This window comes from Megachile rotundata, chromosome 14, assembly GCF_050947335.1.
Source record: "Megachile rotundata isolate GNS110a chromosome 14, iyMegRotu1, whole genome shotgun sequence".
NCBI classification, from domain to species: Eukaryota; Metazoa; Arthropoda; class Insecta; order Hymenoptera; family Megachilidae; genus Megachile; species Megachile rotundata.
Genome location: NC_134996.1, coordinates 13683367 through 13710971, shown reverse-complemented (window position 1 = coordinate 13710971; position 27605 = coordinate 13683367). Strand labels below are relative to the sequence as shown.

The window sequence follows — 27605 nt, the reverse complement described above, 5'->3', positions numbered from 1 at the left end:
CCCACTTGACCGTGAGACTCCGCTTAGGCAAAGTGATGAAAGTTAAGTGGCGCAGACTAAGGTCGTTACCACTCTCGTTACCGTACGCATCGTTCTCAGCGGTCAGTAGACGATGACCAGTCGCTGGCGTCGCGTCGCATCGTTCCACGTTCGAACACCTGACAACCAAACATGAGGACGATGCTTTTGGGATCTTGGTTCTTGCTGGCGCTGATAATACAGACGCAGGCTCTGAACCCGGATTTTGGGCCATGGGTACGGCCCACTCATGGGGAACCTTGGCCTTATCCTGAACATAGACGGGTCAACAAGGCGTACTACCTGCTGCGTGCTTCGACTTTTCAATTTAACGTGAGTGATTCGTGTGCATGAGTACCTGAGTAATTCAAGTATTTGGGTGATTGGAGATTCAAGTGTTGATGGGGGTTCGAGGTCTTTGGGAACCAGGGAACCCTGTTTTGTAGAATTGATTTGGATTTTTTGTGGGTTTAAGGATAAGTAGAGAGAAGGTACAGTTTCGAAGATTTGCCAATCTCCCAATATCTTCATTCTCTAAATATCGGAATTACCTAGCTCTCTCCTTCCCAGTTCCCCACTTCCCTCCTTCCCCAATTTCCCAAATTTCCAATCTCCTCAACTCCCAACTCTCTAATTCAAAGTCTGGCGAGAACCCCAAAACTTATCTCTGTAGACAAAGATTGAAAAAGTTGTGTCAATTTTATGTACATAATTTATAGAAGAAGAGACAATTTCTTCGCTTCAATGTTTAGTTTTCAATAACCTCTGCATAATTTTGAACTTCATCTTCAGCTGCCAGCAAAAATTGAATACTTAACTTTTCACTTCAAACAAGGTATTTTCGGTTCTTACTTGTGTATACTTAACAGGAATATTTATCGCTTATAATGTTTCCTTTCTTGACCAATGATACCGTGCATTTAAACTGGTAATTAGATTGTATGGTTTCCGTTTTCACGTGAAGGTTAGCACGCGAGAAACCATTGAAAACATCAACGAATGACCGATTGATCGTTAAATAAATTGGCACGATACGTTTGTCAGTATTAATTACTTTATCTTGTTTGAACTTCCTATACGGTTTTATCTGGCTCATATTTGCTATAGTAATTACAGTTAATGGCCATCGTTATCTGTACGTCATTTTCGATGACGCTTTATTTACGAGCAAGAACAAACGTAAAATCTGGGATTCCTGTGTCACGATGATCTCAACCTCTGCTCGATTGTTCATCGTTTTGATTAGCTCCATTTTGAAATGAACTTAAATCTTTCCACGCAATTATAGCTAAATACACCATATAATTTATTACAACCGGGAATTGTATAAATACGATGCGATAAGGATAAAGTTACTACTGAAACATGCAAATAAATGAATTTTGTAGGTAGTTGGTGAAACATGCGATATAGTGACCGATGCAGTAGAAAGGTATCAAGCAATCATCCTGAAGGAAGCAAAGATAGCGAAGATCCATTCGCAAGGAAATGGAAAATCGTCATCGGGAAACGATACCTCCAAAGGTACTCTAACTGCTCTGAACATCCATTTAGGGGAGCCATGCGAGAAAGATGGCAACCACTGGCCTCACTTGCAGATGAGTGAATCGTGTAAGTAATATTCATTCCCAAAAAACTACTTTCCGTGAAACAGTCATGAAGATCAATATTATAGTCATTCAAGGCCAATATTTTTTATTACACCGATGTTTAATCGCTTTAATTGTGAACAGTTGTCATTTACATTAAAGACGTTTGACATTGGTCGAATGACATCATAATCCTAATGCACTGTTGGAAGTATGAAAAATGCGGTGGCAGAAAGTAGCACAAAACACGCGAAGAGTAAAGATAGATTTGAGTCAGGCGATTGAACAAAGCCAGATTTTCCTTCATTTCTTATCGCGTTTAACTTCGAGGTCAATCCGAGCGATTACCAAGAGAAATAAGCTCCAGAAATTATTCATACGCACATTCAGACGTGATACGGAATTCTTTTCCTCTTGTTCGCGAAACTGATACTTGGATAGGGGTCTACAGGTGTCACTACACGTCCGGGGGTCACGCATCCTCACGGATCTAGCATAGATGTTCTAGATTAAATTGTAGGCTGACTCTAACTAGAAGTAACTGAACATTTCCAGATGTTCTTAGCATAAACGAGATGTCTACCGCTGCGAAACTCGTGGCTGACTCTGTGTGGGGAATTCTTAGGGGTCTCGAGACCTTCTCACAGCTGATATCGCCAGCTGGAGATGGTTCTAACGTGAGTATACTATACTCTTGACATTAGACTCTTTAAGACTAGATCAATTATTCACGTCATCTGCTAGAGATAATTCTATACATCTATGTCAACTTATTATTCAATAACAATTTCATCTTAATATGTTTTGTTAAAATTCACTTAAAATGTACTTCATGCTAAAATTAAAAAACTAACTCACCATTGATGCCTGCTTCTCCTGAGGATGTATTTGTTGCGATGTATTTCGTAGCTGAAGATAAAATGTCAGACGATCCACGATAGTCCAAAACTGCGCCACCGTGGTCTCCTGCTGGACACGTCCCGCCATTACCTGCCCATCTCCGACATATTGCTGACTCTGGACGCGATGTCCTATAACAAATTGAACGTCCTCCACTGGCATATCGTGGACGACAACAGTTTCCCGTACCAGAGCTCGAAATATCCCAACTTATCCGCCAAAGGAGCGTACCATCCTTCGATGGTCTACACGTTGAACGATATCCAGAAGATCGTAGACTACGCTAGGCTAAGGGGTATTCGAGTCATGCCGGAATTCGATACCCCTGGACATACCAGGTCATGGGGTTTGGCTTATCCTGAGCTATTGACCACTTGCTACGGTAAATCTCACTCCCAATTTTCAGAAAAAAAATCTATGAAGCTTAATTTCTTTTGAAATACGTTGTTAGAATATTGATAACCTTTTCACCATATTAAAAGATTTTTTATCACATCCATTTCGACCCAAATGAAGCTAAAATGTACCATAAAAATTTGACCAGATCTCAAAATTATTACAAAGACCATAAAAGTCTGAGAACTGAATCTTGATACAAAGAAAGATTTATGTACCCTTGTACATCAGATGCAGAAGGAAAGACGACCGGCAAACTGGGACCAATGAATCCGATAAATCCAAACGTGTACGAGTTCTTACGTCACCTGTTCGCGGAGATCGTGCAGGTATTTCCGGATCAATACGTTCATCTAGGAGGCGACGAGGTGCCGTTCAGTTGCTGGATGAGCAATCCAGAGATCAACGATTACATGAAACATCGAAACATGTCGAAAAACTACGCGCTCCTCGAGGGAGAGTACATAGCGAAGCTCCTTCAGATCACCGATTCGTTGGAAGCGAACACCATAGTATGGCAAGAGGTGAGTCTCCGTCCAATAAATCGCTGTAAATGACCGAGCAATAAAACGAGGGATTCGAGGAACGCTATCGCGACACCGAACGTAAAGTTGCAAATGAGGCGATCCTGAAAAATGCGTATCCGTATCTGTCTCGAGAAAACTCGTTTCGGGCTGATTGCATTCGCCATTAATTCTAGGGCCTTGGGAGGCTGAATATTTTAGTGCCGGTTCGTTAGATATTTTGTTGGACGTTTGGAATGTCTGATGATTTGAGGATTTAGAAATGAGGAAATAAATTTGGGACTTTGAGCTTGTGAGTTTGATTACGGTGTGCTACAGGTGTTCGACAATGGAGTAAAAATGCCGAACAACACAGTGGTGCACGTGTGGACCGGTAACTGGGCGAAGGAGCTGGAAGGTGCAACGAAGGCAGGACACTCGGTGTTGCTCTCAGCCTGCTGGTACCTGGACCACGTTGCTGGAGGAGGAGACTGGAAGAAGTTTTACAGATGTGATCCCATGGCATTCGCTGGCGCTTCGAATGCAACTCATTTGATGCTCGGTGGAGAGGCCTGCATGTGGGGAGAATATGTTGACAAGTAAGCGAAAAAATTTACTTTAAATAGCCTTCTGAACTTTGACCTGTACTTGAATTAAGATTGCAAATTAAACTCTGAACACCTATCAGAAAATCTACCTATGAGACCTGTAAGAAAATCTGTCTATAAAACCTTCTCATAAAATCTCTTTGTCCTATTAGAGAACCCTTTTAATATTTGCATAAGACGATAAGAAAATTAAGAGGCTTAAGAGTAATATAATCGAATTTCTTGGTTTATTATGGTTGCTGTCATTTTCAGGAACAATGTACACTCGAGGATATGGCCGCGAGCTAGTGCAGCAGCTGAACGTCTCTGGAGCACCGTAAAATCAGACGAGAACATAGCTGCACAAAGGCTCGAGGAACATTCGTGTCGCATGAACAGACGCGGAATTCCGTCACAACCACCAAACGGACCTGGTTTCTGCCTCACGTAGTGCCGCTTCAAACATTTTCCATTTATACAACGCGACACTCTCGGGTGCGACGACAGAATCATTGTATCAGGGAATTTAATAAATTTTTATCACCCTCGATGTGTCTTTTTATTCATCCTTGAACGCTGAGTCGAATGTGATATTCAAATCAAATATAAAAATATAAAAATTCAACAATTTTTTCAACAACAATATTAAATCTTGAAATGAAATATTAAAATATGTACAATACTTACAAATCTTGAAGGCCTACGAAATATATTAATGGTCATAATTAATTAATATTCTATCCTCTAATTTAATTACGTTCTAATTTAACTTGTAATCGAATTGTCCGCGAAAAAACAAATCGATTGCCGTAAACAGGAGAGAATCGCGTCGTTTAGGCAACGAACGAAACAACCAACGAATCCATCACGACGGTTCATTTCTCGTTCGTTCATCGCCAAAATTTCAAGTGACCCTGAATGATCCTGAAGCACACCGACACCGTTGTCTCTGGTTGGATCGAGGCTCATCCATCATCGGGGGATCAATGACAGTGATTGAAATCTCCCGAAAATGTCTGCATAATACCTCTCGCCTACCATTATTCAGCTAACTCAACGATGCTCAAGTAAATCCATTATAAAATTATTTATATTGTTAAATAAAAATCACCGATCTTCCGAATAAAAATACTATTAATTAATTCAAGTATCAGATAAAACTGTTATCAGTGCGCTGATCAGATTAAATTGTTTTTGAATACAATTATCGGTATCGGTAAAATAAAAGTAATTTGTACATATCAGCATCAAAATAAAACTGTTATGATACTCGTATCAGTTTGTTATCGGGTACTTCATTAGCGAAACAAACTAAATTATCTAAATACCAAAGTAAAATCTTATTATCAACTTCAAAACAAAATTATCATAAAACCTGATAAATAAAAATTCGCACGAATTTAATTACGCGGATGATAATTAACGATTGATATTAAAATTCTTGACGAAACGAACGTTCTTTAATTAAGTTTAAATTAGAGCAGAAGATCCGATCTTAAAGTATCTCCGAAAGAAGCTTGTAATAAATGAGCTGCCCATCAGTTCCCTTCGTGGTCGACATATTGACAGCTTTAATTTCAACTTTCTCGACAATTTGTTCTTGATAAACGAGAAGCATGATCGAATTTGTGCGAAAATCGATCCAGCTAGTTTACAAATTTTGATAAAAATTGAAATGATTGAATTTGTTTGTTGAACAGAGGGTGCAACGGAAGTATCTCTGATTGCTCGTCTTGTTGTGCATCGTCATGCTGTTCGTCGTGTTCACCTACTATCATATGCAGACCATCATGCCCTCCTCGATGTCCTCCGAAACCAACTAGAACAACGGTGAGACTCATCGAAAAGTATTAGCATACCTGTCCTAAAGTAATCTAATTTGCTTTACAGTAAAAGAGTAGAATAATCAAGAAAAATATATGCAATGTAATAGCATCATGTAACCAAATATTTATCCATCCAAACATATATTGAAATAAAAAGCAATTGAAACGTGGAAATAAAACACGTAAACTCATAAGAACAGAGCAAATCTATAAAGCATCCCAAGAGGCTGTTATCACAGTTAACTCGATAACTCCGCTCGAAATTAGGTTTACCTACGGCCGTGTCCACCCTGTCCACCCTGTTGCCCGCTTCCTTGCCCGCCAAAGATGATAGTCGCGTGTACACCACCCCCGCCACCCTGTCCACCACCGCCGCCAGTCATTACCTACGTTTGCACCAAGAAACTGGTACCCTGTATGCCTTGTCCGCCACCCACGCCACCACCTTGCTCGCCGTGTCGACCAGTTTGCAGTTAGTTACACCATAATTAACTGAATTCCCCATCAATCTTATAGTACTATATCGCTGTCTTTTGAACAGTGCCTTATTGCTCGCCTTGCTAGTGACGGATCATTCTTCAGGGAACGTGTTTATTCAAAGGATTTTAGAACTATTTGGTGAGAATTTTATCATCTTATTTTTCATTATATCTGATGCGATGATCTGGACACTTAGATGTCTACATGTTTGATTTTTAGCAATATATCATTTTTCCTATCAGCAATTTGGAACAAAGATTCGAATAAAAAAATGTATAATAATATTTTTCAGGAACAAATTGAAGAACCGAACGTGGAAATTCACCAACGAAGAAATCTGCAGATTGCTTAGAAGAAGAACCAATTAGCGTCAACGAAATCCTGATTGAGGACTGCAACGATTCGAATCAAATTGCCAATTATCGATAATTTAATGAATCAGTGACATAATCTTTATTAGACGATCCCAGATTTGATTTAACACGAACGCGTCTTAGCACAAATTTCGACATATTCTAATTCGAGTACTCTATTTGCGACGGAACTGAACTGTGATTATTTCGAGAATGACTTTGATTAGACTCTCCTAAAACGACGAATTACCGGAACGACAAATTTATTTCTGAATTTTGAAAGACCATCGATTTCGATGGAGCACGATTGCGACAATCGACGATGCGTTTCCAAAATTTAATCGACAGTGTTTATTTGCCACTGCCAAATCTTCTTTTCGTTTCAAATTTTAATTTGGAAGATTTTTCGCGGCTTTGTGTTGCGATGGTACATATTTTTTCCCCCTGAAAATATGTACGACTGCAAAGTAAAGTGCGAAAGATAAATTTTTGTTGAAATTAAAAATATAGATTGTATACGAACAAATTGAATATTGATCAGTTCGATCGAACGTGATTACGATGGATTTCAATATTTCAATATGTTGTTCGCAATAGAAAGCATGTACCATTCAATTTTTTTTAGTGATTTTTTTTATGAATCAAGTCACGTTTTCAAGATTTTGGTACGATTGCGACAATGAAATGATTGATTTCGTCGTACCACGTTCCGGATGAGTTTCATTCGACGCACATAATTCTGTTGGCAGTGACAAACTGACATTGCGAAAATTTAGGATCATCGGAACACACTTATTGGTGTTTTTATGTAAACGAATGAAAATAAAAATAGTATAACAAACTCCAGTTACCTGCTTCTTTATTCAAACATTAATTTCTTATAAGATGCATAAAAAATTTTATTTTAGAAAACACTAAAATTTTGATTATTACCAAATTTAATTTAACTGCAAAATTAAATGAATAAACATAGTAAATTCTGTATGTATATTATGCTATCATTTTTTACTTAATCTCCAATTTATTAATTTGCAACGATAGCGTTTCGATCCACGAATCAAAATGGAGCGTCCATTAATTGAGAACACAACCTGAAATTGTAAACCAGCCAGAAGTGTCTACAAGTGTCCATGGCAACTCGGTCCTGCCTGTCTAATTTTTCGTCTCGGTTTTAAAAACTTTCGTGCAAAATATCTTAGTCCTTCGGAATCTTTCTTCTCCGATAGTGATGCAGAATTTGAGCTAGAAAATTACCTGGATCCTTATGACCCAATAATTATCGTCAGGACTCTGGACAAAATTCTGAACGATGATGAACAAAAAGTAACAAATCCACATTTCTGCCACTAGGCACAAAACTCATTAAAGAACTTCTACAGGAAAACTTCAGGCGACCGGAACGCAAAACAGAGGGCTTCTTCTCGACATCCAAGCGTGTCTAGTTTGTACACGAGGTCCAACGCGAATCATCGAAAGCTGAAGCCCGAAAAATCCCCGTCCACGCAGATTCTCCAAAGCGGGGAACCACAAAATTTGCAGCAGTCCGTGCAAGATACCAAAGCGGTCGAGGCGTGTCTTCCGAAGACGAGATTCAACTCTCAGGACAGATGCAGAGAGTTGAGGTCGTATTCCTCGCCTAGGCTGAAGTATTTCCCGGCAGAGAAAATCAAGAAGTTCGAGAGTCCTCCGGTTACTCCCATCGGTGCACTGATCGCGCAACAAAATCCCCATGAAGCTGGTGTTTATTACGTCGCTGGCAATCCTGAAGTGAACAATGGACAAGGGGATGCTGCGACAGCCTCTCAATCTTTGCATCAACATCGACCACCTCAAGTAATTATCTTTCGTTTCTGATCGAACTTGAACATCTCAATTGAGAATGAAATATTAGCTTCGATCAGTAGTTGGATATCTGGCACAAGGTCAGCTGCAACTCTGACAAGTTTCGCGCACGAACCTCTTTAAACATTCTCTAGTTAATCCGTTAGACATAAGTTCGATCATCCTCGGGGTCAATTTAATGGCCTAAGTGATCCTACTTCGACGACACGTTAAAGTATAAATTAATCGTCCGCAGCACGTGCACAGCGTGGGCCAGCAACAGGTAGCTCCTCATCAGCCAATTCATCAGACGAATCCTCAGTCAGAGTCCATATTACCGCAACAGATCCTTGCTGGACAGACTCATCGTCCTTTTGTTCCACGCGACCACTCGCCCCAGAAAGTTCAAAATCAGGGTTACCACGATGCAGCCTGCGCGATGAAAGTTCAACCTGTCCATCAGGCTTCAAATCCCACGATGGACCAAGCTAGAAAACCTGAGGAGCCCACCATTGCAGCGCCACAGACTGACTACGAGAAGCAGCCGATAGGAGGTCGAAACGCAGCTAATTACAGGCAAATGATGGCCGGACAGCAACTACAACCGCAATCACAGGCATCGATGAACCCTAACATGTCTAATGTGACGCCCAGCAATCACGACCAGCATTACTCGAAACATGTAGCTCAGAGTCCCCAGAATGTCTGTCAGCAAATGCAGCAGAACATGCAGCAGATGCAGATGCAGCAGCGGGCTGCGAACTACCAGATGCAGATGGCGGGTAACCAGGCGCAGGTCCAAGGACAGGGAGCTTACGGTGCTCAGCAGTATGGAAAATATGTCCCGCAGGGTATGACATCTCCTCAGGATCAGATGAAGAACATGCAGCGTGCAGTTGGACCGGGTAATCAGATGCACCAACGGGACCTGGAGTACTCGATGAACCAACAGAACGGGTGGCCTAGGAACAACCAGGTGGCGGAGTACTCGAGCGTCAAGGCTCAGCTGAAGCCTTATAACGTGGAAGTAATGAACAATCAAGCACGCCATGGTGTGCACCCCTACCATCATCCCATGCTGCAGCATCGAGCAGTGCCCAAAAACACTGCGCAGGGTGCCCCTGTGGCGTACCACCAGCCAGCCGATCAGCAAATGGCTGTTAGTCAACCACTCAACCCGCAACCACCCGAAAACAAAAACCCTCAGAGTAACAGGAAGCCCCTGCAGTTCACTGCTGGTATGCTACGGGACCAGGAGAAGTTGCTGAACACCATGAAGCAGCAAAGGGTACCCGTGGACGTCATGAGGAGACAGTTTGACATGTTGCTGAACGAACAGAAGAAGCACCTGCAATACCTGGAGCACCTTCAACGGCAGGACGAGAACGAAGAAGTGAAAAGCGTGCAGGTTAATCCTCGAAGAAAGAGAAACATCGACGAGAAACCTGAGTGGATGGCACATTTGACTCCGTCGAGAATGTCGTACCTGGAGATGGAGAGGCTGCGAGATCAACAGAGGAAGGAAGAGGAAGCTCAACGATTGCAGCAACAGAATGTGAACGAAATGGCTAATCAACCGAATCCGCTTCAGATGCAGAATCCACTTCAAATGCAGAATCAACAGGCTTATCAATCATGGCAGGCTAACTGGCAGCAGACAGGGGCTCAAGCTCAGAACAATGTGTATCAGCATCCGTATGTAACTCCAATGCCCATAAATACAGGTCAAAATCCGTCTGCCATCCAGCATCAACAGCAACAAGGTGTTCCACAGTACCATGTTCATCAGCAACAGCAACAACAGTACCAGTACGTTCCTCAGCAGGAGCAAACTCAATCGATTGAGTCCTCCAGGTACCAACAGAATAGACAACCAGCAGAACCATCCAGTTTGCTCAAAATACGCCAGTACCTGAACGAAATACGGCCTCAAAAACGCAACAATGGACTACAAGACCCTGACGTGGCTCGCAAACAACTGGAAGAGCTCAGAATCAGCGCTGAGATGAAGAAGGGACTGGAGTACCTGGCGAGTTTCGCCTCTAAGAAGCCTCAGCTGAAACTGAACGGCATCCAGGATCGCAGCGAGACGGAAACCGAGATCCGGAAGCGTCTCCTGGTTCTCAACTCGGAGCCAACCGCTAAAACCATATCGGCAAATGGTCTGGAGAACACTAGAAACCCTGACAACCCTCCTCTTCAGCGCATAGCGACCGTGAAGAAGCTGGAGCAGGAGTTCGTGAAGGAATATCCGAGACAGAGAACCACGACACCGCAGAACTACTACAGCGTCCCAGCCGAGAGAGAAAATGGCACCATGGCTAACGAATCTGCGTATCCTCAACCTCCAGCCCAAAATTTGGCTAATATGACCCCCGTGATGCCTCGAGGAAACGTTATGCCGTTCAAATTTGACGCGAACTATCCGCAACACTATCAGCAGATGCAACAGTACTACCAGAATACCAGGAACCTGTCCAAAAACAACGGGGAAGGCGACGTGGGGACGCTCCAGAGGATCGAAGCCAGCAAAGTCAACTTCGAACGAGCCGGTGGCGACGCTTACGAAAGCATGAACGGACAAATGGGGGAGAGCAAAGTTCATTTCCAAGGGACACAGTATGGACAACCTCAGATTCACGAGGCCAAGACTATCGGAGGGATTAGGTATCTCGCCAGGAAACAGGACTACTTGCCCAATCAACAGATGGTGTCACCCGAAACTCTGATTGCCAGCAGACATTTACAACCCGCTGTTCTTTATTGATTTTATCTCCCAGACTTTTTGTACTTCAGATTTTACGTTTTGATATTTTGGTATAATTGTGAAGGTTTGATAAAATGTAATTTGTAGCCGGCCGGGTTCTTTGAAGCGAGAGGATCGTGGATCTTGAGGATTCAAAGAATGTGGCTGGAGTTTTTGTGTTTTTAATAAAGTATATTTGGATTTTTATGAAAGAATGATTCGATGTTCTGTGTTGATTTCACAAATGGTGATATGTTGTCCTGATATATGTGATATCTGTAGCTATAGAATCTATGGTGATCAACGGGAAAATCCTAGCTACGCCAATGGTTGTTCCCTGTCAACGTCAAGCACATCCTCATTGCTAGAATTGCTGCTTTTCTTCCTTCTCCTCTATTGTCCACGTTATTTCAACGGCGTTTCGTCCTCATCAGCAAATTGCTGTCTACCGATAGAATACCATTCGCCGACGAAATGACTCGTTCTTAAGCGACGTTATTTTTTTTATGAATTGTCCATATCTATATATATCAATGACGGTGATTGTATTTTATTTTTTATTTGAAAGGTAGCACAAAATTTTTGTCTTGATAATTACAAAATTCTCCGTGAAATTATAAAGAATTTAAAGCTTAACGATGGGTTCCTGTACAAATGACCGTAATTACATGAATGAACTAGTCGACATTATTAACGAAATTGTTTGTCGGTAAGTTTTCAATACACATTTTAATCAAATTAAAGTAACCTAACTCTAGCCATAAAAACTAAGATTTAAACAAATTCTTTGTGAACTCTAAATACTTCAATTTAATTAAACGAAGATTATTGACCTTAACATTGAATTGAATTACCCTTCTCTCAAGTTTAAGAAAGGTTTCAAATAAAAAGATAAGATGATGATAGAACAATGTTAATCGCAGACAACCAGAACCAGAAATATGCAACATAAGATGTCCACCCTTAGGATGTCCCCGAGGTCCCTGTCCAGGAGCATGTTCCTATGAAGGAATACCTGATGCTTGCTGCACATCAAAAATGCCCTGTTGTGCACCCCCTCCACCCCTTCCCTGCCGAGTACCGCCATTATGCTTCTTGCAATCGTTCGCCAAAGAAGTTGGCTACCCTCCCGATTCCTGTTTTTCACCACCGAATGCACGACTTCGTTTATTACTCAGTGTTCCTGCGCGAAGGAACGTGCAAGTATCAACTTGCCCTCCTCCACCGTGTAGTCCCTGCCTTCCAAGTTGTATGCCCTGTTGCCCTTATTGAAAAATCGAGGATTGTTCACAAACGTCTCTTCTCAATATTTTATTCCAGCGTTGTAAAATTACAAAATTACTCGAATTCGTGTTAATAGAAAATAAATTGTATAAGTGGTTCAATAAAAGAATCTAAGATCAGTATTCTGAGTCACTTTATTTCTACGAAAGTCTACATGTGCGTAAATTACTTCGATATGTGTTATCGAAGTATCGAAGCTATTCACTTGTAATACTTCCTGTCAATGAGCGAAAAAAATATTACTATAAAATATAATTTAAGAGCGAATCTAATTTGATCAAAATGAACGAAGAGGAAAAGAAGCTGCGTAAAACACCAGAAAGGTTTAACGTAACAGAAATTATACAGCATCTGCTACAAAAATCGGAATACAAAACCGAGGACGAAGCAGAGGTTAATATTGAATTTTTTCCGTATGAAGAAATTCAAAGCGTAGAACGGCAATTTTGATAGTTAGAAGTTCGAACAAAAATGAAGGGATGAAAATTTTTTAATTATTCAGCAGGGTGCATCTCCGTCAGAATATATGAGGCAAATGTCGATGACAACAGAGGAGAGAACCAGGCATCTCTTCAAGTTGAAGCACAAGTTAAATTGCTTTTTTTCGGGTCTAGAGGATTGCAACTTCGAGATCACTCCTAGTGTCGTTATTTTTCAACAATTCACTGCCGGAAATGCTTGCAGCGTGACGGTGACTGTTCGAAACAAGACCGGGGTGAACAGCCAACTAATTAAAACCTTATTAGATATCGACAAACTAGAGTTACATTATTCTCGGGAATTCATTTCGTGTTACAATTCTTTAGAGTTGTATTTCATTTTTACCTTCTCTCATCTCAATATATCAACGTATTTTATTAAAAAATTAAAGCGTACACAATAACACCTACATAACACTTGAAACATTCTACATAGATATCTTTTCAATATAAAATAAAAATGAATAAGAATCAAAAAGGAAGATAAAGGGTAATTTGTTTTGGGAACAAAGATACCGAAATACGTAAGAACGTCGTGTGAATTGCATCCCTTCTTCACCGTCGAGCACCGCGGAAGTTATTACTCGATGATGTTGGCACCAGGACTCGCGAATTCTTACACCGTGACATTTATACCCGAGAGGAAACAAAACTACCAATATCAGTTAAAATTTGCTACCGACACCGGAGAATTAATCGTACCTGTTATAGGTAAAATTTTAGTGAACTATTCCAATAGAATTTTCATAATATGAAATAATTGATTTAGCCATTGGATCGAGAGGGATTTTAGACTTCCCTGATAGAATCGAGATACCGGCGACTGCAGTGAAGATCGTTTCTACGAAGACCATTTTTGTGAGGAATATTGGGGATGCTGAGGCGGTTTTCACTATTTGTTCTGACGAGTAAACGACTTAAATTATTTTACAGCAGTAATCATAAAAAAATAGCTAATTTGAAAGACAAGTTATGATATTTGTGGAAAATTTCAGTCCACGTTTCTGGATCGAGCCCTCGAAGGGCAGAATAGAGGAAGAAGAATCTGTGCAATTTAATGTACATTTTATGTCTAAGAAAGCTGGGGACTTTGAAGGGAAATTGTTCCTGGAATACGATGCAGGTGACTGAGGAATCAACTAAATAATTATTAGAACCGATTGATGAGTGACATGTTTGCAGGAGTAAAACTGGAGATACATGTACAGTGTTCTGCAGAAAATTGTCCCATTCGAATTGACAGGGGTAGCGTCAGAATGGAGGACACTGATTTAGGGTTGTCCAGAAGCAAGATTATCACGATTCATAACAGGAGTAATTATATAGTTAAATATCAGTGGATGATGCTTAAGAGCGAGGAAGAGGATAATCAACAAAAAGAGGAGTAAGCAGAATCTTTATAAATAATAAAACTTTCTTAAACTTTAACTATCGTTATAGTCATAAAATTAAATCTTGCATTAAAATTTGTCGACATCGCAGGATATTAAAAGAAAGTTTTTACTATAGATATAAAAAGTTATGTCACTTAGTCTACGAATGGGACCTGGATCGTTACGCGGACCTCGAATATTATCACGTGTGCACCCCCGATATTCACAAACTGATTTACCAGCGAATTTACGCGGACGAATTGGAATCGTTGACCAAAGAAACTTTTCCGTACAAACACCTATTCTTTACGATCGTACCACAGGTAAATTTAAATTAAAAAATAATAAGAAGCAGAGTACGTAAATTGTTTGTAAATTTAGGAGGGTGAAATTTGGCCACAATCGTCCATCAATGTCACAGTCTTTTATTACGCCATGGAAATAGGGGAAGTAACAAGCACAGCTTATTTAGAAATAACAGGCTTAGAGAATAGAGTACCATTGAGGTAAAAAAACAATTCTAACGTGTTAAATAATTTAAAGAAAATTATATAGCTTGATTTTACAGCCTTTATGGAACTGGAAAGGGACCTGTTCTTCGTCTGAACGTGCTCACAATCAATGTAGAAAATATTTATTTGTGCTCCGTGCATAATTATGAGGTGAATTTGTATTATTTTGCGTACTTGTAGATAACCATCATTTTAATTTACAATTATCCTGATAACTTTAAAGTATTTGAAACTGCAATTTACCTCCAGCCATCGAAATATATCGAATGAGATTGTTTCAGATAGTAGCCGTGAACAAAGGCCACATTCCTGGAACGTTGGTTCACAGACCGAAACAGAGCGATTTTGGCGGTACAATTGAAATAACACCCGTTTGTCTCAAGTTGCAACCCAGCGAGCACAAATCTTTCAATTTGTCATTTTCCTCGAATCGCAAGGGAGATTTCGTGGAAAGGGTCGATTTCGTCGTGAAAGAGAGCCTTGAAGTGCTCAGCTTGCACATCAAGTACGTAGTCTGATCCATCTTACGAACCGCTTCTTCTTTGATGTCAACTTATGCTTCTTGCAGAGGATGTATCGTATGCCCGACTTTGCACTTTGATAAGGAGAGCCTCGATTTTGGAACTACTGCTCTAGGTAAATTGCAATTTTTTAAATATTCGGTACTTCTCTCGAAACGGGGTGTACCTTGCAATGGTAGCTTGATAATTTCCTGCTTTCGGGGCTCTAAGAGACGCTGAGATCCCGATATTCCTAAATACCAAATTTCCAAAATTCTGAAGTCTCAAAGTACCGAATTTCTCTAAGTCCCTAGATCTAAGTGTAGATCTAAATCTATGTCTTCAAGTTCCTAAGTCCCAAAATTCCAAACTTACCCTTTAAAATTCCGAATCCAATTACCTCAAATAGTCGAATTCAAGAATCGAATTTCAGGGTTCAGCGCCCGACAAGAAGTCTACTTGAATAATTTATCCCTAATGCCAGTGGCATTCACCATAACCGTGCTGAACGACGGTAACCAACCACCACTGACTCACGAAGAATTCATCAGGGCTCCCACAAAAAGCAGTTTCCCTTCGAATCCTCGAGAGTTTTACGTCGTACCCGAAGAAGGTGTCGTTGCAGCTCAAGACCTCCTCAGAATTAAAGTCAGCATCACGACTACCGTTAACCACAGTTCAATTAGAAATAAATAATTTCCACAGGTTACCTACATCGCTAACCTTGCTCGTTCTGGTCAAACGACGATTCAAGTCATTATGAAGGACTCGGACCTAGATCCATTAACCCTACCCGTCAAGTTCTTTGGTCACGTGGCTACCTTATTGATAATTCCATCGGAAATAACAATTCGATTTTGCTTTATCAATTTTCCCTATTCGAGGTCTTTTACGGTGCAGAATACCTCCGATCTGGATGGGTACTTCTATATTATACCGCAACAAGTATGGTTCATGTTTAATTATTTAAACAATGCATTTTTTAATAATGTTCAGTGTTGTTTATCATACAGATGTTATCATGTCTTCATACAGATGTTATTCTTCATGTCTACATAAAAATGTTATTCATAATTTCTTCGTACAGATGTTATTTTGAAATTTACATAGGTGACAGAAGACACACCTGTGATCTACTCTCTGTCGACGTACCAAGGCTACATTAAGGCGAATCAGTCGAGAACAATTAACGTGACAATTATCACGAAGGTGTTGGGAACACAGAAAGTCACCCTGAAGTAATGCCACCAATAATACTCTGAAGTAATACCACTAATAAATGATATAAGCAATTAATGGAAAATTAATTGTGCAGTATGTTAACGATGGGCGAGAAATCATCGAGTACCGTCTGCGCCATCACCTGTACCGGACAAGGACCGGTGATCTCCGTGGAACCAATGTCTTTCGACTTCGGAGAAGTTCATGTTCTCGAGGAGAAAACGACAGAACTTGTGGCGATCAACGATTCACCGATACCTGCTCATTTCAACATAACTTTGGTATTACAATTTTTATAATAAATAATTCATCACCCGAATGCATCTGAATATATCAGAAAATCGTGCTTAATGAACCTACCACAAATTTGAATTTTATATAATTTTTGATGTTGAAGGACCACGTGAACTCATCGTGGATCGTAGACCCAGAATCAGGAGACCTCGAGCCGGACAAGCGAATGACAATCAAAGTGAAATTATTCCTCCGCGACACGGGAAAAGTCAAGAACGCCGTTTTGTTGTCTGTTCTGAACAGTAGAACAATTCCAGTCGAAGTCACTGCGATTGGAGTCGGATGCAGCGTTGTTTTCGATCCGAACATATTTCCCGTCTACGACCTAGGCCTTCTCTTCAGGTTTTAAATGATCTTTTTATCGTTTTTGTCGCATACTGAGACATCATTCCTTTATAGCCACCATGTAATAAATCGATCGATAACTATGACAAATTACGCTACTCGCACTATTCAAATAGTGTGGACAACGGAGCCCGAGGTGCAGTTCTATCGTGGTAAAATGCTGCAGACGAATAGGTAAAATCTTTGCCAAGTTTAAATGAAAGAATGTTCACTCTTTTCTGAATTTAGCACCAAGTTTCAATTGGACCCTACCATCGTGGATATTCCTCCTGAGCAAACGAGGGTTGTGCAGTGTAAATTGTTCTGGAAAGTGTGAGTATTATTACAAAATGAAGTCCTTTTCGAACAATGAAAAGCTTAAGTCAATTCTCGTAACAGAAACGAGTGCCTGCTCGAAGACTGGTATATTTTTGGAATGGTACAAGGAATTGGGAAGCGTGAATTGATCGGAAAATCTACCTTCAAAGTGACTCTAACCGAACCGCAGATCTGGTTCAGTAAAAGAGGTCTAACGTTTCGAGTCGACATCTGTCCTGACGGTGATAAATTACAGCAGAGAGGTTCGATGAGTTTTCTTCCTCCAGTTTTTCCACGTTTCCTCCTTTCGTACTATTCGAAAACATCTGAACGTAATCTTGAAACTCTCAAACAGTAATTTTAATCATTCGATTCTACATTACTGAATTATGCTAAATGTCTCTTCTGTGCTTGCACAAAATTTGAATTCTTGAAATAGAGTCGTTGAATAGTTTTGATGGTTTTATCGAAATAGATGAGTTATTGGTAACCAATCAATCAAGACTGGACCTGAACGTCCAGCTGTCGGTGAAAGGTCCGTTTTATTTGTTGACCGCCATGAAGGAACGCGTGCAAAGCATGGGAATCGTTTTAATCGATACAGCCACCACGGAGATCTGCGTATTTTTCGCAATGGATGATTCACCCAAAGATTTGTACTCGCGAACGTACACTGGGCAGCTTCTGCTGGAATACATGGAACATCCTAATCAAGTAAATTGAATCTCTCTGCTCGGGACTCGAAACCAAACTCTTTTTCTCCTTTTGCAGGATAAAATCTCGTGCACGGCTTACGTGAATTATCCGAATTTGATCGTCGAACCTAGGGACATTGTTATCGATTGCGAATTAGGGTGCAGCGCGGAGAAAGTGGTGACGTTGACCAATAACGGCCCGGTTAAGGTCGTGTACAAATTTTTATGGGTTATGGATTCTGTCGAGATCGATAAAGACACGGACAGTGATCAAGTAAATTGATTCAGAAATTTTTGCTTCTAAATTGTTTACAGAAAGATTGATTTTTTAGGAATGTTCAGGGTGCTCGCCGCAGCAGACAGAACAGAGTTTTCACACAGAAAATGAGAACTCGATTGAAACTACGAAACCTGAAATTTGTATAAGTGATAGACAAGACGGAAGCGGAGACGGGCCATTGAAGTCTATACAACCACCAGCTAATTGTACTTCTATATAATAATAATAACTTGGAAATTATTTAAAAGGTCAACTTGTTACAGCACCCATTTCAGAGGTACACAAATTGAAGTCAGAAGGTCCGGATACGAGTCTTTCTGAAACAAGTGATTGTATGGTGGATGTGGAGGAGATGAGAAAATTTTTGGTACCCATTGTTGGGAAATATTTCGAGGAGGATGAGGATCTCGTTGTTCTGAAGAATTTGAGTAGTAAGCCTCGGAAGTGCCATTATATCGACGAAGTTAGTAATTTTTAAATCTCCAAACTTTCAAGTTTCACTCATTCGCTCTAACTCTGAATCTAATTCTCAAATCTCCAAATTCAAAAATTTCCGAAATCTGCAATCTCTCGAATTCCCACATTCTCAAAAAAATTCCCACATCTTCACCCAATCAAAATACATCCTTCATCTCTCCTTTTTGCCTGAAATATTTCACACCGCTTTATACATATTACTCCGAAAGTTTCATCCCCGCCGGAAGAAACATCTGCAGGATTTCTCTTCAACATTCAGAATGAAGATTCGAAGCGGTTCGTTTTTTTATTCCTTTCTCTTCCGCGATATTGCATCTCGCTTTTTAGATATTACTTTGAAAGTTTTGCTCCAACGAGAGGATATTCTCGTTTATGTGTTGCTCACGTGCTACTCATAAAATGGCCGCTCTGTAGGTGGTGAAAATCGTACCTAGGGAGGGAGTCGTGCCTCCGTATTCCGTGCACCATCTTTACCTGGGATTTCACGGTTTCCAACGTCTTCGAGTACGCGCTAAAGCTGTTTTCGAAATTCTTCGAGGACCTACCGAGGAAATTCGCCTAACTGCCCGAGCGGACCTCACTCGATTCTCCATTGACGCTGACGTCATTGATTTTGGTCAACAAGTACCTTTTTTATTTATTCATTCATTTATTTCTTGACGAATTTACAAATTTATTTACTTATAGATTAGGCATTGACTGATTGATTGATTGATTGATTGACTGATTGATTGACTGATTGATTGACTGATTGATTGACTGATTGACTGATTGATTGACTGATTGATTGATTGACTGATTGATTGACTGATTCATTAGCTGATCGATTGACTGATCGATTGACTGATTGATTGACTGATTGATTGACTGATTGATTGACTGATTGATTGACTGATTGATTGACTGATTGATTGACTGATTGATTGACTGATTGATTGACTGATTGATTGACTGATTGATTGATTGATTGATTGATTGACACATTCACATATGAAAAGACACTCACATAATGACTTCAACATACAAGAAACGTAAAGACATTAATCGATACATTTTAATGTGATCGAACGAAAGAAATTATTTTCGTTTGGAATCACTGATTCGTTTCCATTCGACAAGGCGATTGAATGTCTGTAATGAGAGAAAAATGTTGAAGTATGATAGAATTGATCATGAAACATACTGCAGCTGTTCCTGGATAGCACTAGTAAGCGCTTCACCTTACGGAATCTCGGCACGACAGCGTTCCAGTACAAAATAAATAGCACGATACCGTGTTCCAACGAAGAAATCGATAGTCCCGATATAAATTCGCTAAAAGTCGAACCATACACGGGTAACGTGGATCCTGAATTATTCGTGGAACTTCGTGTGGAGCATCGCGCTAACATTCTTGGCCCGATTCATCATCGATTTCAATTGGAGGTACAAATCGATCGTTTATTTATTTTTACTCGGTGAAATATCAGATATCAATTCGATAAATCGGTGGGTTGACAAAGACTTGTTAGAAAGAATTAACATTTTAATTTATTGAATGGCAGAGAGGATAAAAATTTTATAAACGCAATATGATTTGAAAATTTTTGCAATTTCCAGATTAATCATTTGATGCCAATGACCATAAAAGTGATCGCCTGTGGGGGATTTCCCCAAGTTTATCCGTGTATACCACAAGGGAAATTACCCCACTATCATTCCATCGAATTGGAATATTCCGCCATTCAATCTCTACCCGATAAATTCTTTATTCGCGTAAGTAATCGCGTATTCAAACATTTGAACACCATTTTCATAAAGCTCCTATCGCAGAAGCTGAATTGCACAAGTTCGGAGAAGAAGGACGATTTAACCAAAGAGGATATCGACGCTCTGACCGGTGAGTTAAAACTGAACTACGAATTGAAATACCTCGAAGATTTTGAATATCGGAATTTCAAATATTTTATACCATGTTCAGCGTAGAATTATTAAAATTACGAAAGGAAGTAATAAATTCAATAAAGTAGTTTCGCTGAATGCATATATGATTTTGCATAAATATTAATAATAAGACATTGTATCTACTGGTTATTGTATTATGTCAGTGGAGGATTGGTGCATTATTTCTTACGAAGAAACGTTTCCTGGCGTTATGGATATCGATATGGCGGTGGAAAGACACTTGGCAAAAAAGTTCATCGATGCAAATTCATACATTTTAATGCAGCATAGCAACACTGGTAAACGCGAGCCAATACCTCAACTTTTCTCCTGCGAATATATTATTGGTGAGTCTTATCCTTCGTGTACACTGGGTGTTTCGATAAAATAACTTTTATGTCATTGTTTAATACCGAAAGAATATAAATTTACGAAGACACCCAGTATTTTTATTTAATGCTCACATGTGTACATATGAAGCTTGAATTCGGTTGAAGATAGTTGTGGGTGTAATTTTTGAATGATTTCTGTCAGATATGGAGTACGTGATCGTCGACTGTGCCGCTCATTATTCCGCGAAGATAATTAATTACGGCCCGTGGGTCGTGGAGATGAGAATGAAGGAGACAAGAAGAAAGGAGGTGCTCGCGAAATCTGGCATTGTAGTGCAATTTAAGAACCACTCGAAATTAGTGGTAGACGATTGTGCTGTTCTCCATGTAACTTGGCATCCGACTCGAGAAAGATTCTCCGAAAAAAACACGCAAGTGCAACATACTATTTACATCGAGGTACTGTTACTGTGATTACCATTGTTGCTATGATAATTCATAACTACTCAAAAATTAATATCATATTCATAAGTCACATGTGTGATAATGTTACATGTGTAGACTACTGAGTATGTGATACACTGCTCAAAAATTAATATCACATTAATATGTCACATGTGTGATAATGTGACATGTGTAGACTACTGAGTATGTGATACACTACTCAAAAATTAATACGACATTAATATATCACATATGTGATAATGTTACATGTGCAGACTACTGAGTATGTGATACACTGCTCAAAAATTAATATGACATTAATATATCACATGAGTGATAATGTTACATGTGCAGACTACTGAGTATGTGATACACTGCTCAAAAATTAATACGACATTAATATATGACATGTGTGATAATGTTACATGTGTAGACTACTGAGTATGTGATACACTGCTCAAAAATTAATACGACATTAATATATCACATATGTGATAATGTTACATGTGCAGACTACTGAGTATGTGATACACTGCTCAAAAATTAATACGACATTAATATATCACATATGTGATAATATGATATGTGCAGACTACTGAGTATGTGATACACTGCTCAAAAATTAATATCACATTAATATACCACATATGTGATAATGTTACACATGCAGACTACTAAGTATGTGATACACTATTCCATATCACATATCACACTACTCAAAAATTAATATCACGACACATATTAAATCTCAAATATAACTTTGACAATGCGTTACATATTAAATAATATTGTCTACAATTTATAACATTTTGTGATACTTGAAGTCTCACTTGTAGGTGGTTCACGGATGCAAGATTCCCATATTGATACAAGGAATAGTAACCTACCCATACCTCACGGTGAACACCAAACTTCTGGACTTCCAAGACGTCGTCGTCGGAGAATGTCTAGTGCTCTGCATCCTAGTTAAAAACGAGTAAAATTTGATACCATAAAAATACCAAGATTGATGAGAAGTCCTGTGTAAAATCGCGCGATTCAATTCGACGTTCAAAACCGATCTCCCTATTGAAAACTAGAGAAACTGAATGAAGATCGACCGAGTGACCTCTATAGATTCCTATAAATGCGTGTGTACTAGGCCGACAAAAAAATTCGCTGACTCGACGGGGTGTAGACGTGAGTAGTTTTTCTACTGGCAGCAAAAAAATGCTTACCCCGTCGTGAGAACCATTGGCGTATTCCCCTTTTATTCTAGATTTCTTACCCTCTGCCATAAGCGTACACACCCATTTTTTACTCTCACTGCATCTAAATTAAAATTGGTCGAATTGAATCGTCCTGAATTGAACTGTCCCCAAATATAATCGCCCCGAATTGAATCGTGTCAAACTGACCCATCCAAAACACCTTATATAAAATAAAGAATTCCTACAGTAACATTGTATCCCTAAAATAATTTCCCAGGGGATTAATCGACTGCGCTTGGGAGACGAGATTATCAGGATCTCGCAAGAAACAAGAAGTATGCCCGTTTTACGTGCAGAACGAACTTAACTATAGTCCACCCGGTCACGAACAAGTCATTCGTATCAGCTTTAAACCCGTGAAAACGGTAAGAATCTGCGACCATTACAAACATCGCTGAACCGATAAAAATTGTTCTAATGTCTACAGTTTTATGCGGTGGCTAAGTTGAAGATAATTGTCCAGTACAGTCTCGAAACTGAGATCATAACGTTGGTCGGTCGAGGAATTGAGAAATATTTGAATGTGATAGAACCCGATGTTCGGTTTCTACCGACTGTGCCTTTTACTGAAATTCAAGAAGCTATTTTCACGATTGAAAATCCTTGCGATTATCCGGTCGAAGTTTTCTGGCAACATTTAGACGAGTGAATGAAACTTTTATAAATTAACAGATTTATTAGATACAGGCGCAATCATTTATGCAACTAATTTAAAAGTTTCTACTAATTTAAAATAATTAATGTGTTACAGTTCGTTCGAGACAGAGAATCGAATCATAAAGGTATTGCTGTATTATTACCGAACGAAGGAAATATTTTTACCTCCAAGAAGACCCGGCGAATCGATATCGTCGACTTTTAGCAAATTCTACAACGAGCTGGTGAACGAAATGGCTCGTTCGATAATGGAGGAGGAATTTGAAGAAACCTTACAGGACGAAGAATACGATGTAAAAGAAAGTAAGCTCGCCTTGATAGAATCTAACTGTAAACGTGAATTGTTTAAACTATCGACAGGTGTAGGGAAGCAGGAGAATAGAGAAGAAAGGGTGAGGAAATTAAACATTTCGAAGAAGAGAAGAAAACGAAGCGGTGTATCTTCTCGACGATCTACGACGAGAAAATCGAGCATTCGCGGATCCAGTCGTCGTGGAAGGAAAACGGAAACCAGCGAGGCTTCCAGCATAGATTTCGACAGAAATGATTGTCCGACGTTTTCGGTTCTGGATGAAACTGTATTGGAATCTGTTACTTTGCCAACGAGCGATCCTGAAGAAATTCAACGATTACTTTTCTGTAATTTTCTAATTAAAAATAATTTTTTCTTTGCAATCATTTCTATCGACTCAAAGCTAAAATATTAAAGCATGAAGCTTTTTTTATTATCGAATAAAATGTTCATTTTAAGGCTACATAGACACTCTACGTGAAACTCCAGACATTTTCAGCAAGTTAAAAGATCCAGTGAAAGATCTATTCAAGGATGTGGAACAGAAATGTCCATCGGGCGATCTCGATCCTCTGGAACCGGTGAAAAAGGCTTGCATAATTTTTCACGGAGCTCCCTTCACTGGTATCTCTTTCTTTCTCGATAAATTTACACAACACTGAAGTTTATGCTTGATTCAGAGTACCAAGAAGCCGCTTGCAAGAGTGCGAGGGCGTTGCAAATACCTGTGCTTAATGTCGACAAAGCGATCGTAGAAGTTGTGGCACTTGGAAGGAGCTCATGTTCGATTCGACTGCGACAAATCATTGATGAGGCGTATGAAAATTATTTGGAGGCTTTCGAAAAGCAACAGTACGCTTTACGATTAGTTACAAATTTCATTTGAGTAAAAATTAGAATGTGTATTCTTGGAAAGACATTTATCATTCCTTTCGAATTTTTTTATTTACACCTTCATATCACCAGAAATCCTGAAGAGAACAAAGATGATTTGGAAGGCACCGTCGAATCAAAATCACCGAAAGAAGGAACACCCCGGAAGAAATCACCGAGAAGTCCAGTGAGTGATTCCGCAAAAAGTGCGAAGAAAGCAAAATCGGGTAGATCCATCACAACCGAAGCTTCAAACGTGCAAGAAGTCTACCTGAAACTGCATCCAGAGCCTGATGCTTCGAAAGAATTCAATAAAATAGCTGGAATCGAGGGGCTGGAACTGCTGGACCCTTTGAGTCGATACGAATACAAGATTCAGGTGATCTTGCTGCTGGAAAAGATGCTTGATCCCGATGCCATTACGAGTCCGGTCGGAAAACTGGATGCGTTTCTTGGAATTCCAGTCGAACTGATCGTAGAAGCTCTTCAAGAACGGTATATTAAATTCTACAAAATTTTGTGTAGATGAAGAAGAAAATTTAGATGCTGAAGATTCTATGAAAATTATCGGAGTTTCTTTGATTTAATCTTCATTGAATTAATCTATGTAGATTATCCATGGAGGATTTCAAAGGAGGGTTCGTTCTACAGAGTTTGCAGAGCAATTTTCTACGCAATAACATCGTAGACCTCCTGCTCCACTTATTACGAATCGTTGGCCACGTGGAGTACCTCCTGTTCGTTACTTTCCTTAATTCGATGGATAATTACAATCGCAAGGTGGAGGAAATTCGACGGGAACGAGGTACTCCTCTTGGAATTCAGGAAAACACTGTCAGAATACAAATAATATTTATAGAGAAGGAGACGGTCGATATCGGCAAGAAAATTCAGGACATAGACAAAATGTCGTTGTCCGAATACGATTTGCTTCCGGAAGAAGATAAGAAGCTGTACGTGGATGCAATTTTGCCTGTCAGAAGGGAAGAAGCATTGAGGAGGCGAGCTCGATACCTTGAGCGAATGGCGGAACGTAAAAGGAAGAAGGTCTGACTCTCTTTATGACCCCTTAACATTACTGTTATGTCTCTCATAGGGACAATTAAATTCTCCTTATATTCCCAAAACTATTCAACTTTTATTACAAAGAAGGAACAAAGTCAAAGACAGATATGTTACAATTTTTGAAATTCTAACACGAATCTTATAAAGATATTTTGTCATATAAATTGTCATACAAATTGTCATATAAAGTGTCATATAAATTATCATATAAACTGTCATATAAATTATCATACAAATTGTCATACAAACTATCACATAAATTGTCTATGAAATTACCAATGAAATTGTCATGAAACTGTCATGGTAACATCGCGTTAAATCCACAGCAGCAAATTCGTTGAGAAGTGCACAAATTTTTTGATTAGCCATTGTCTTTGATGTTGTGGAAAATTATCGTTTAACAGGAGGTTCGTGCAAGCTCGACACCGAAAGTAAAAGGAAGCACGAGGTCGAGAAAAAGCAAGATGACGGGCAGTAAAAAGTTCACGAGTTCGAAAGGTTCGAGCAAACGAGAGACAGGCGGCAGCAAAGCAACGAGAAGCAGAGATACCTCGAGACGAGGTGAGATTCGCGAAGAATTGACGCGATGAAACTGAGGTGGCGATTTTATTCGCGATTAACACTATTCCTACCGCGACCGGTCAAATGACCGTTTTCAAAATTTCGATTAGAATTTCCTGTATAAAGCGTAATTGAAACGCCTTTAAACTTCATGACTTTTCCTGAAACATGCATATAATACTTTTTTCAATATTAATTTCGTTTTTTATTGTTTATTTTTTGAGAAAAATTAGTAGTCTGTCTTACCTACCACGACCGGTCATTTGACCGGTAGAACGATTTATACCTTTTTGTAATAGTATTCTCTCAGAGGCCCAATTCCGAACTTATAAATACGTTACAAACGAAAGGTAATGCAGTTTTAGCATGATATTATCCAAAAAATGCCTTCCAGGTACTGCTTTACGGCCCTTCCAAGCGTATACATATAGTTTTCGCTCGCCTATCGGTCTCGCGGTATTTATTTGCCTGATTGGTATTCGACGCAGTCAAGAACTTGGGATTTTCTAACACTGTCTCATTTACTATGATTATAAAATAAATAAAATTTTAGCCGAAGGGGACGCCCAAACGTTTTTTGATGAATTGAAATCAATAAACTCTTGCGACGCGAACATAGAACATCAGTACGTCAAAGTCACAAGAAGTATATTCAGCAGTTTTTTATTATTTTGTATTTCTATTCTATTATTATTCTACCTGTATTTTATGTTGTTATAAGTGTTGTTTTATGTGTTATAAGTGTCATTTCCAAAAAACTAGACAAAATCATCAGTATTTCGCCGTAAGTTTCACATTTTATCTTTTATTCATTTCTTTATGTATTTGGATTTACATTTATACATTTTAGTTTTTATTTTGAATAAAATTTATTTTCAGTTGAATATTCATGTCCCAAATGTCAAGTTTGAAGAGTGTAAATTCATTATTAGAAAAAATAAATGATATTGATGAAGACTGTACCGAAAATGATCAGGAAATTTTTTATATTGAAAATGACAGTGCAGAAAAACGTAAAACATGTCAAATTAGATATTGCAAAGATAATAAAACCAATAAAATTGGTCTGCAATGTAAAAAGTATGTATATGGAAAATGTACAATCGAGAGGCCTATTTGCAAAAAATGTGGTGAAAACGAATAAAGTACATAGTATATACTTCTAAATAAAAGAAACTATATTTTTATATTATTAAATTGCCTATTATTTTCATCCTATACTAAAAAATACA

At 39.2% G+C, this 27605-nt stretch overlaps 4 protein-coding genes across 4 annotated transcripts in view; all 4 read left to right on the top strand.

Annotated features, from left to right (window-relative positions):
* Positions 1 to 77: 77 nt before the first annotated feature.
* LOC100878475 (beta-hexosaminidase subunit alpha) lies at positions 78 to 7498 on the top strand. The gene is made up of 11 exons (XM_012295291.2): positions 78 to 351; positions 1407 to 1629; positions 2163 to 2284; positions 2517 to 2889; positions 3135 to 3427; positions 3746 to 4005; positions 4267 to 5060; positions 5694 to 5823; positions 6087 to 6291; positions 6361 to 6437; positions 6592 to 7498. The coding sequence occupies exons 1-7, from the start codon at positions 172 to 174 to the stop codon at positions 4442 to 4444; spliced, it is 1629 nt and encodes a 542-aa protein (XP_012150681.1). The 5' UTR covers positions 78 to 171; the 3' UTR covers positions 4445 to 5060; positions 5694 to 5823; positions 6087 to 6291; positions 6361 to 6437; positions 6592 to 7498.
* Positions 7499 to 7755: 257 nt separating this feature from the next.
* Positions 7756 to 11437, top strand: LOC105664107 (uncharacterized). The gene is made up of 3 exons (XM_076539478.1): positions 7756 to 7975; positions 8032 to 8485; positions 8730 to 11437. The coding sequence occupies exons 1-3, from the start codon at positions 7962 to 7964 to the stop codon at positions 11238 to 11240; spliced, it is 2979 nt and encodes a 992-aa protein (XP_076395593.1). The 5' UTR covers positions 7756 to 7961; the 3' UTR covers positions 11241 to 11437.
* A 180-nt stretch (positions 11438 to 11617) lies between these two features.
* Positions 11618 to 12625, top strand: LOC105663811 (uncharacterized). The gene is made up of 2 exons (XM_012295280.2): positions 11618 to 11928; positions 12143 to 12625. The coding sequence occupies exons 1-2, from the start codon at positions 11858 to 11860 to the stop codon at positions 12489 to 12491; spliced, it is 420 nt and encodes a 139-aa protein (XP_012150670.2). The 5' UTR covers positions 11618 to 11857; the 3' UTR covers positions 12492 to 12625.
* A 635-nt stretch (positions 12626 to 13260) lies between these two features.
* LOC100878133 (hydrocephalus-inducing protein homolog) overlaps positions 13261 to 27605 on the top strand; it is a 28442-nt gene continuing 14097 nt past the window's right edge. Inside the window, exons 1-39 of the mRNA XM_076539788.1 lie at positions 13261 to 13693; positions 13752 to 13890; positions 13978 to 14105; positions 14165 to 14366; positions 14465 to 14678; positions 14737 to 14861; positions 14924 to 15017; positions 15149 to 15372; positions 15436 to 15503; positions 15723 to 16015; positions 16073 to 16312; positions 16478 to 16605; positions 16683 to 16869; positions 16986 to 17224; positions 17282 to 17401; positions 17456 to 17539; positions 17606 to 17787; positions 18000 to 18238; positions 18296 to 18493; positions 18552 to 18705; positions 18763 to 18962; positions 19391 to 19600; positions 20165 to 20401; positions 20576 to 20731; positions 20789 to 20855; positions 21064 to 21246; positions 21434 to 21690; positions 22512 to 22651; positions 23137 to 23290; positions 23353 to 23570; positions 23677 to 24221; positions 24334 to 24498; positions 24555 to 24736; positions 24767 to 25242; positions 25359 to 25794; positions 26217 to 26400; positions 26673 to 26723; positions 26768 to 26848; positions 26927 to 27019. Of these exons, the coding sequence (XP_076395903.1) occupies positions 13570 to 13693; positions 13752 to 13890; positions 13978 to 14105; positions 14165 to 14366; positions 14465 to 14678; positions 14737 to 14861; positions 14924 to 15017; positions 15149 to 15372; positions 15436 to 15503; positions 15723 to 16015; positions 16073 to 16312; positions 16478 to 16605; positions 16683 to 16869; positions 16986 to 17224; positions 17282 to 17401; positions 17456 to 17539; positions 17606 to 17787; positions 18000 to 18238; positions 18296 to 18493; positions 18552 to 18705; positions 18763 to 18962; positions 19391 to 19600; positions 20165 to 20401; positions 20576 to 20731; positions 20789 to 20855; positions 21064 to 21246; positions 21434 to 21690; positions 22512 to 22651; positions 23137 to 23290; positions 23353 to 23570; positions 23677 to 24221; positions 24334 to 24498; positions 24555 to 24736; positions 24767 to 25242; positions 25359 to 25794; positions 26217 to 26400; positions 26673 to 26723; positions 26768 to 26848; positions 26927 to 27019 (7417 nt within the window). The 5' untranslated portion in view covers positions 13261 to 13569. The remainder of the gene's footprint in view (positions 13694 to 13751; positions 13891 to 13977; positions 14106 to 14164; positions 14367 to 14464; positions 14679 to 14736; positions 14862 to 14923; positions 15018 to 15148; positions 15373 to 15435; positions 15504 to 15722; positions 16016 to 16072; positions 16313 to 16477; positions 16606 to 16682; positions 16870 to 16985; positions 17225 to 17281; positions 17402 to 17455; positions 17540 to 17605; positions 17788 to 17999; positions 18239 to 18295; positions 18494 to 18551; positions 18706 to 18762; positions 18963 to 19390; positions 19601 to 20164; positions 20402 to 20575; positions 20732 to 20788; positions 20856 to 21063; positions 21247 to 21433; positions 21691 to 22511; positions 22652 to 23136; positions 23291 to 23352; positions 23571 to 23676; positions 24222 to 24333; positions 24499 to 24554; positions 24737 to 24766; positions 25243 to 25358; positions 25795 to 26216; positions 26401 to 26672; positions 26724 to 26767; positions 26849 to 26926; positions 27020 to 27605) is intronic.

What these genes read in the sequence shown, in the direction of transcription:
- LOC105664107 (XM_076539478.1), top strand. An exon ending in ATCAACATCGACCACCTCAA is followed by an intron (nt 8,486 to 8,729) that starts GTAATTATCTTT and finishes AATCGTCCGCAG; the next exon opens with CACGTGCACAGCGTGGGCCA.
- LOC100878475 (XM_012295291.2), top strand. Translation starts at nt 172, where the DNA reads ATGAGGACGATGCTTTTGGGATCTTGGTTCTTGCTGGCGCTGATAATA. An exon ending in CTTCGACTTTTCAATTTAAC is followed by an intron (nt 352 to 1,406) that starts GTGAGTGATTCG and finishes TGAATTTTGTAG; the next exon opens with GTAGTTGGTGAAACATGCGA. An exon ending in TGGGGAGAATATGTTGACAA is followed by an intron (nt 4,006 to 4,266) that starts GTAAGCGAAAAA and finishes TGTCATTTTCAG; the next exon opens with GAACAATGTACACTCGAGGA.
- LOC105663811 (XM_012295280.2), top strand. Translation starts at nt 11,858, where the DNA reads ATGGGTTCCTGTACAAATGACCGTAATTACATGAATGAACTAGTCGAC. An exon ending in ATTAACGAAATTGTTTGTCG is followed by an intron (nt 11,929 to 12,142) that starts GTAAGTTTTCAA and finishes TGTTAATCGCAG; the next exon opens with ACAACCAGAACCAGAAATAT.